Source organism: Tupaia chinensis, unplaced genomic scaffold, assembly GCF_000334495.1.
Source record: "Tupaia chinensis unplaced genomic scaffold, TupChi_1.0 Scaffold000093_1, whole genome shotgun sequence".
NCBI classification, from domain to species: Eukaryota; Metazoa; Chordata; class Mammalia; order Scandentia; family Tupaiidae; genus Tupaia; species Tupaia belangeri.
In genome coordinates, this window is record NW_006159555.1 from 9290025 (window position 1) to 9299072 (window position 9048).

The following is a 9048-nucleotide window of genomic DNA, read 5'->3' on the forward strand; positions in this document are numbered from 1 at the left end:
CCCTAAGGCACATCACTTCACTGAAACTGTTTCCCCATCCAAACTTCTAAGGCTCCTCAAACTCTGACAATATCAGTGTCATGGGGACCAGCATGGTTGTCCATCTGTAAGTCTGTATTCGGTGATGCTGAAAAGGTGCCACTTGGAGTACCAGGTCTCCCTGTGCATACCCTGGGGGTGTGATCACACTGTGAAGAACCTGCTGTGGTGAGGAAGGGGTCTCTTTTTGTCTCTTCTGGCAGAAGTCAATAAATAAAATTTTAATTACTATGGGGGTAGGGGACAGCAGGTGGCCTGGCAGCTGAAGTGCTAGCCAATAGGTCCCAGCGGCTTAAAAATCAGGCTAGGCACCTGTGCGAGCATGCCCGAAATCCGAAATCCCGAGAAGAGGATGAAGAGATTGCTGTGTAGCCACTCCCTCCCAGGGGGTGATTTCTTACTCCCCAACCCCCCACCCCACCTCTCCGGCAAACACATCCTATAGCAAAAACCTGACAAAAACAAAAAAAAATTATGCCATGAGGATCTTGCCAGAATCCCAGTGTTTCTAGCAGGCTAGTATGTATTTATTAAAAGAAAGAAATTATTGAAAGTAAAGGATAAAGTTCTCAATTGATTTCCTGCTCCCATGGATGAGCCAGCACCCTGGAGACCACTCACCCTTTCCAAACCAGAGGAGCCACATAGTTCATAAGGTAGGTATGGCCCAGAGTCTTTAGGACAGTAAGGGAAGGCGTGATGATCCCACCCCTGCTTGATGACCACACGGACCTCAGCTCCCCACAAGGTCCTAGCTTGGTTGCGCCCCTCTCCCTTTAAAGCCAGGCTGAAAGACAAGGGCCTGGCGAGCTGGGAGGCAAGGGCTTTCTTGAGACAACACAGGCTGAGAGGCGGAGCATCGGGGGAACTTTGAAGAAATGGAAACTGCAACTAGCGGTAGCTGGGGGCAAGGCAAGTGGTTGCAAAATCGCTGTTCACAGGCTTCAGCGCAGGATTTCTTCCGAGTTTCATTTCCTGACACGAGAGTGCCGGCTGCCATAGTGAACCAAGAGGGCTCCTGGAAATTGCATTTATTTGTATTTTATGCTATTTTTGTCTGTTTTGCTTTTATAGCAGTTTAAATATAATGAAATGCACCCGATTTAGGTGCTCAATTCGATAAGTTTTGGCAAATATATACACAGCGTAACCACTTCCTCCGAACTGGCTGGTCCTATGGTAAGTCTGTTTAACTTTATAGGAAACTAACCACCTGTTGTCCCAAGTTGCCATACCCGTTTGCATGGCATGGCCAACGCAGCAGGAGAGAGTACAGTAGATACACACCGACCACTCTTCTCATTATTTAAACTTCCATCTTGATCGGTGTGAAATGTTTATTACCCTGGTTTTAATTCCTAAATAATGATATTGGGTACATTGTCACCAAGGTCATTCATGTATCTTCTTTTGTGAAATATCTACAATCTTCTACAATCTTGTTTTTTTTTTAAGTGTTTATATAGTGGTTTATAGTTTATCGTGGGTACAAAATTGTCAAATATACCCAATCAGTGTACTATTTGATGAGATATATTTGTGTCCTTAATCTTTGCCTAACCCAAGGTTATGAAGGTATTGTTTTGTTTTGAGTCTGTATTTATAGCCTTTACTTTTTGGTCTATGACTATCTCGGATTAACTTTGTTGTGGTGTGAGAATGGGGTCCAGATTTTTTTCCCATATGTCTAATGGTTCCAGCAACATTCACTGAAAACTTTTCCCTGCTAAACCTTGGGGCCTTGCCAAGGAATTGACTTCTACAGAATTTTACGTTTCTATTTTGGCTTCAACCCCTTATTACTAGTAGTGATATTAACACGAAACACCTGATACTCTTTTCCCTTAAAATTCTTCCCTCTTGGAGCAAGCATGTGCCTTAGTGGTTAAGTGGCTGGACACAGTTCCAGTCCCAGACCCTAGGGCATGTGTGCTCAATATCCCAGGAGTATAAAGGAGAGAGCATTGCGTGCGGCCATCTCCCCTGGAAGATTACTTTTCCTCTCACCGTCTCTCTCTCTCTCTCCAGGGAGTGCATGCATCCTACGGCAAAAACCTCTTTAACAAAAATTCTTCCCTCCTAAAAAATACAGTATCTTTGCATGACATTGAATATTTCAATCAGACTACCAACTTTCCAGTATCATATATCCTATCACACTTCACAATCCAGCAATTCTAATTGTATTGTCCCAACCACATTATGTGGTCACTATTATTATGTACTATTATGTAGCCAGAGCTACCTTGTACTGGAATGTCAAACCCTCCTGCCCTGACACTTCATCTTGTATGCCTTACAGTCACACCCTTTGAACCCAAGACCAAGTGCTAGTCAGCCTACCCTGTCATGTCTCTGGCCAGATCTGGTTTACTGCATTGTTTCAATGCACTTTACAAAACATAGGCCCAGTGGCATACAGCACTTTCCTATACCTATCATTAAGGTTAGGGTCAAATCCTGCATAACTTCTCACATCTACATGTGTACTGCATGGCACATATTTCCATGCTATATTAGTTTTGTGAAATGATTTAACAATATAAAGTATGGTTAGGAAACAAGAATAAGCACATACAAGTGTGCGACAAGTTCAAGGGAGGAATCTAAGATGCTATACTGTTGTATTTTTTAAAATTGGATTCTGCATTTAACTTCATTTATTGTTATTTTCTTTATATTTTGCTACAGTGCACATGCATTCACCACAGACAGACAGACAGAGCACACGCAAGCCACCAGGTCCAAGACTCAAGCCACAGCCGATCACAAGGGAATCCAGCAACTTAACCACTATGCCATGTGCTGGCCTGGCCCCAGGCTAACTGGTTCAGGTTGACCAATAGAATCTAGAGCTCCCAAAGCACTGAAGGGGAAAAAAAAATAGGAATAGAGAAAACTTTAACAGAAAATATGAGGGGGCTGGTTCTTTTTTTTTTTTGGAGAGATTTTTGCTCTAGGGCACATGTGCTCGCCAGAGAGACAGAGACAGAGAGACAGAAAGTGAGAAATCATCCCCCAGGGAGGATGGTCACGCCACAATCCTTTCTCCTCCATTCTCCTCTTGGTATCTTGGGCACGCACACACACGAGCCCGGCGTGAGTTTAAGCCGCCAGGTCCAGGACTTGAACTGCAGTCGACTACATGGGAGTCCAGTGACATAGCCATTACACTAACTGCTGGTCTCGAGGGCTGGTTCTTGAATAGTGTTGGATATCTAGTGACACAGGGGTAACGGTCAGGTGACAACAAAAACAAATTAAGGTCAGCAATCAAAATGAATACAGTATGTTGAAGAGAGAACAGAATCAGCCAGGATGGAATAAACATTAAAATCACAGTCAGATTTCCTATGGTCTTGCATGCCAAGCAAAGGGATTTGAACATTCTCTGAACAGTAAGGTTCTTTTTAACCACAACTGGTCGTTAGCAGTAATGGAGGAGTTACAGCATCCTACAGCAATTTCCTGCACAATTATGGGAAAAAAGGTTGTTCTCAGAGTTGAACCAACAAATTATGAATAAAAGCAGAATGCCCTTAAAATTCCTTAAAGAAATGGCTGACTTAGAGAAAGTAAACAATAAGACTTAACAAATTTATCTTGAACAGGATACTATGATTTCAAGGTATCTCCCACAATTACTTGTAAAGGGAAAAATAGCAACTAGATAGGAGAGAAATCAGACAACCCAAGCAAATGATTATAGCTAATTATCATAACACAAGCCCTGTAGTGTAGCAGTTAAGTGCTATGCACTGGAAGCCAGATTTCACATGGCTGATGATGGTTTGAATCCTCGCCCTTGCAGCATTAAAAACATGCCAGGTGTGTGTACATGCATGCCTGATATCCTGATGGTAGGGAGAAACATGAAGGGAACAGGATTGTGGCTAAACCACGCCCCACTGTGTGTTGGGGGGGGTTCTCTGGCAAGAACACAGGCCCTCTGTCAATTTTTTTTTAGTATTACAGTAAGGTGCAAATGAACATTACACCTCTAGATAAAATAACCTATAAATAAAACATCGTGTATGTAGTATTCTAGCCCCAAATCTATACTCTAAATTTCATCATGAAAAAGGTCAGAAATTCAGAAACACTTTAAAATCTATTCTCCAAGCATCAATGTCATGAAAGTAATGGCAGTGAAGATGAGGATTTTAATCTGAGATCATTTCATTGATATAACTACTCTATTCTATGCTCAGAACCAAGTTTGTGATTATGACTTAGCTTCCCATGTAGGATTTTCTAAAGGACTATACACTGGACATGTCTATACTAATTTTGACCTAAATGTTATCTACATTATTGGAAGAATTTAATGTTAAATTTTAATCACACAAAGGTATAAACTCAGAAATACTCTAAATGCTAACTAGGTTTTTGACAGAGAAATCTCTCTCCAATTTCCCATGCTCTGTCCCCATTGGTGGGGACACTAGGGCTGGTGATAGTCCAAACCAGATATTTAGTTTCCAGCACCCCATAAATGCCTTCCAAATAAAGTTCCAACTCCAGAGACACGCCACGCTGGCTCAGTACATGTATACCCTACACTGTCAGGAAACTGTAATTATGTATTAGGGAAGAATTCCCTGCAAGTGTGAGTTGTCAAGCTTGCCTATCTAAGTGTCTACCCCTCTGTATACACTACCCATCATTACTAGAGATTGGATGAGCAAGATCCTTCAATTGGCTAACTTAGAGAAGTTGAACTTGACTTCTTAAAGCCTACGAAGCAAAAGTAGTAACATGTTTTTGTGTTGTGAACCAAGAAAGGATCATTAATGAGCAAGCATGAAAGGCTTGGTTACATTTCCTTTACATAACTTAAAAGTCACAAAAGTCACAACACTGAAAACTTCAGGTTAAAAATGCCACTAAATTCAGGTGAACAAGTTAAGAATATACTCGGGCCAAAAGTTCATATAGTGGAACTTTGTGAAAGCAGGGCAAGCCTTAGCCAATTTTTAAAATCTCTAGCTCTTATTAAAAGTGTTTAAGCACTTACGTCAAACAGTGAAAGGATATAGCAATATAACACGTAACAGCTGTCAAAGAACTTTGACTAGTATGATATGGTAATCAATTACCAATTGTGGATAAAGTGTACCAAAGATGGCTGCCCCTGTGGATCTAGAGTTAAAGGAGGCTTTCACAGAGCTTCAAGTCAAAAGTTACTGACAACAGGTGAAGCTTGCAGACATACAGATTGAACAGCTAAACAGAACGAAGAAACTTGCACATCTTACAGATACAGAGATTATGACTTTGGTAGATGAGACTAGTATGTATGAAGGTGTAGGAAGAATGTTTATTTTTCAATCAAAGGAGGTAATTTACAATTAGCTGCTAGAAAAACAGAAAATAGCAGAAGAAAAAATTAAAGAACTAGAATAGAAAAAAATCCTACCTGGAATGGAGTGTTAAGGAAGCCGAAGACAAATCGGAGAGATGTTGATGGCCTGAAGGACACAACAGGGACTCTCTAGGGGAAGCTTTCCTCCCAAGCCCTCCCATTCTTGGCAAGTATAGAAAGGCCTGCCAGTGAAACAGCTCCCCTTTCCCCCAAATGACACTTTATGTGGATAACTTAGCACCCCCACATTTCCTTCATCACCTTGAGCCCCTTTTAGGTCCCAGCCCTGTATGTTTTACCCTGGCTCTGCCTACTACCCGTCTGGACACTTCTCTCTCCTAGGCTGAGTCCTGAACTCCTAGGAGAGGGCAAATAGGAGCCAGCACAAAGGCACGCTCCACCTAAGCAACTAGACACCCTGGTCCAACCAATAAAGGCCCCAGTCTCACTGCAAAAATAAAATAAAAATTACCAATTGTGAGCAGGATAATGTGCGAAATGATAAAGATGGACTAGTCTGATATGCAGAGATTTATAAACAGTATCATGTTGGATTTTTCTGTCTTTTATTCCTAATAGGAAGCTACCAAAGAATTTTATATAGGGGGATGAAATTAAATTTTTTAAAAAATACTTTTAAATGCTGCTTCAAGAATGAATGGTTGAAAGAGGGTGGATATGAATCAACAGTGGATACAGGTTGATCCATTATGGTAGTGCAGGTAAGAAATCTTGGCCGCCTAGATTGGATGGTATAGACACAATAGGAATACCTGAAAATAATTACCAGGATTTGGTAATTGGATGATGATGCCAAAGGAGGAATAAAAGATTTGAATATTTTTAGCTTGGACACCTAAGATGATGGGCCACATACTGTGTTTTCATTAAACATGTAACATGTTTAGCTAAAAACATGATGTGTAATCATAATGTAGGATAATTCTCCAGTTTTTAATGCACTTTAAGAAAAATATTGTCACTATAAATTTCATAATTTCAAAGTATCAGGGTACTTCAAAATTTTATGGGGAAATGGAATTAAAGTATAGGTTTATTTTGGTGCTTACAAATTCTGAAATCTGCATACATTTTTTTAATAAAATACATTTCCCACAATCTTTTAAAAGACTATATATTCCTCAATCAACTATAGTATTCCTATAATTTCTTAATGTCTGAGTTTATAATAAACCGCCAACACTAGGGCCAGCAGGTGGTGTGGTGGTTAAGGGTGCTGGACTCTCATATGGCTGACTGCAGTTTGAGTCCCAGACCTGGCAGCTTGCTTTTCATCTCTCTCACTCTGCCTCTCTCTGGTCAAATTAAAATAAATAAAATAGATAAAGCTAAATAATAATTAAAAAAAAAAAAAAACCTGCCAACACCAAGCCAGTTGGCCCTGGATCCCACATAACCAACTCTGTGTTTCGAGTCTTGGACCTGCTAGCCTGAAAAACACATTGGGCATGTGCACGAACACAAGTCCAAAATCCTGAGAGAATATAGAGAAAGGATTGCAGCTTAGCCACTACCTTGAGGGGATTATTCCTTACTTTCCCTGTGTCTGTCACTCATGAGTAAGCGCATGCACCCTATGGCAAAAATCTAAAAAGCCAGCATCTATTTTAGATCCTTTTAAGCTTTCTACTGTCCTTAGGATAAACTCAAAATAGAGACTTCAAAACTTGTTTCCCACACTCTGACAACTAGATAATCCTGCCTTCTTTTAGTTCTACCTTTTGGATCTTTGCACATATTTTCCTCTGCCAATAGCAACTTTATTTCTAGTTAATGTCTTATTTACTGGATTCCAAGTCACCATCATTTTCACCTGATAGGGCTATTTAAATATATTCTTGTAAAAAATTATACTTTCTCTTCATAATATTTATAATGGGATATTTATTTAAATATTTTGTCTTAATTCAGCAGCCTGTTGGCCCCATTAAGGTACAGAGCTTATCTGTTTCACTTTATCACTAAAACCTTATAGAACATCTACTGTATATAGCACATACTCCCAATTCCTGTTGAATCGTGAATGAATATGGTAGTAGTGAGGCAACCTGAAAGGTGAATTTGGATATAATTCACTCTGCTGTTCACTGCAGTCCTGATCAAGTTAGACATAGAGCAATTTAATCATCTCTAAAATAAAACAAAACAGAAATATGGCCACTATATATAAAAGAAGTATCAATTTTTAAAAAAGTTTGGCAGGGTTTTTTTGTTTTTAATAAGCTATATGCTACCTTAACTGCTTTTTAGTGAAGACAGAAAACAAGTATGATAATTTTCACCATCAGTTAACCAAAAAAAACATTAACACTAAAGTATTTGTAAATGCAGGTCATCTGAAATTTAGTGTTTATGACACAATTATATCCTTAGGTATTACCAAGATTTTGGCTTACTAATGTAAATTTTTTCTTTTTAAAAAAGCCATACTACTTCTGTTGTTATAGAGTCATAAAATTATACAAAATTATAAGAAATATTTTGAAAATTATCTTTAAAATTCAGTATTTTGAAATTTTGAAAGTTGTTTATAAACTGTCAAGAACTATGGAGTATGAGCTAAAAATTTTTGATATGTAAAGTAAATGTGGAAAAATGTAAAAATAAATAAAAGAAAAAAGTAAATAAAAATTTTTTAAAAAGAAAAAAAAACTATCAAGCATAAAAAAAAGCAATACTGCATAGGAGATTTTCTGATTCTGGGTTTAAAGTGTTACTGTTTTATTTTTTCTTTTGTTGAATACACAGTTGTTTTACTGGCAGTCCAAACAAACAAGTATATAAAGGAAATATTAAGTTTTTCTCTTGGCAGCAGTCAAGATAAACTGTGTAGATTAAAATGCCTCAATTTAACCTGAAGAAATGGTTTTGAATCATACAAACTTTAAGAAGAAAAATAAACACTGTCCAAAGGGATTCTTCTAGCTTATAACACATTTTCAGAATAACTCTCAAACAAAAAAATTCAAAAATATTGACTACCTTAAAAATATGTCAATACCATATGGCTTTATGAGAAATAACTTCTAAAATTTATATATTTTTTATTTAAAAAGGATCCCAAGTTTTAAATAAACTGCTAGCAACATCACTTCCTTCACTTGAAAGTGCTTATCTCTGAGGGTGGGACATACATACTTTTTGAACAAATAATGATTTTTACAAATTAACACCAAAAACAAACAAACAAACAAAAAAGCAAAAAAAAAAAAACGAAAACGAAATCACTTAAAATACTTTAAGGGGGAACAGAATTTTTTACCAAAAGTCATCTTTAAGTAAACTGGAGATGTTAAAGAAACTGGGGATGGCCGGTCTTTTTTTTTTTTTTTTTTTCTTTTTTCTATCAGAACTCTCAATGAGACACTTTGGCAGTTTTAACTCCTATCACAGTCTCTACCAAGAGACTCTGACATTAATGATGTCCGTGGAGATGGCAATTGCCTTGATGGCTCAGTCTGAATAGACACAACATTACCAGGCTGGTTCTCCAAATCAGAGGCAAAGATGCTCTCTTCTCTTACATCAAGAGTCTGTTCAACTGAAGCTGACTGGGGTGGAATATTTTCTACAGTTTTGTTGGTATTATTTAAGTTGTTAGTAATTGTGGCAATATCACACTC

General features: G+C 38.3%; 2 protein-coding genes and 1 pseudogene across 4 annotated transcripts in view; 2 read left to right on the forward strand and 1 right to left on the reverse strand.

Annotated features, from left to right (window-relative positions):
• The first annotated feature begins 544 nt into the window (after window positions 1-544).
• The window catches only part of TZMP1 (transition zone microprotein 1), a 19241-nt gene continuing 10737 nt past the window's right edge, over window positions 545-9048 (forward strand). Inside the window, exon 1 of one of the 3 annotated variants that reach the window (XR_003548505.1) lies at window positions 545-1218. The gene's annotated coding sequence lies outside the window, so the exon portion shown is untranslated. The remainder of the gene's footprint in view (window positions 1219-9048) is intronic. The other 2 variants (XM_027769797.1, XM_027769798.1) reach the window with 2 other exon arrangements.
• LOC114006836 (prefoldin subunit 1 pseudogene) lies at window positions 4851-6642 on the forward strand (annotated as a pseudogene).
• Window positions 8788-9048, reverse strand: part of TOPORS (TOP1 binding arginine/serine rich protein, E3 ubiquitin ligase) — a 10514-nt gene continuing 10253 nt past the window's right edge. Inside the window, 1 exon segment of the mRNA XM_006172405.3 lies at window positions 8788-9048. This exon segment is cut by the window's right edge and continues 6 nt beyond it. Coding sequence (XP_006172467.1) covers window positions 8803-9048 — 246 coding nt within the window. The 3' untranslated portion in view covers window positions 8788-8802.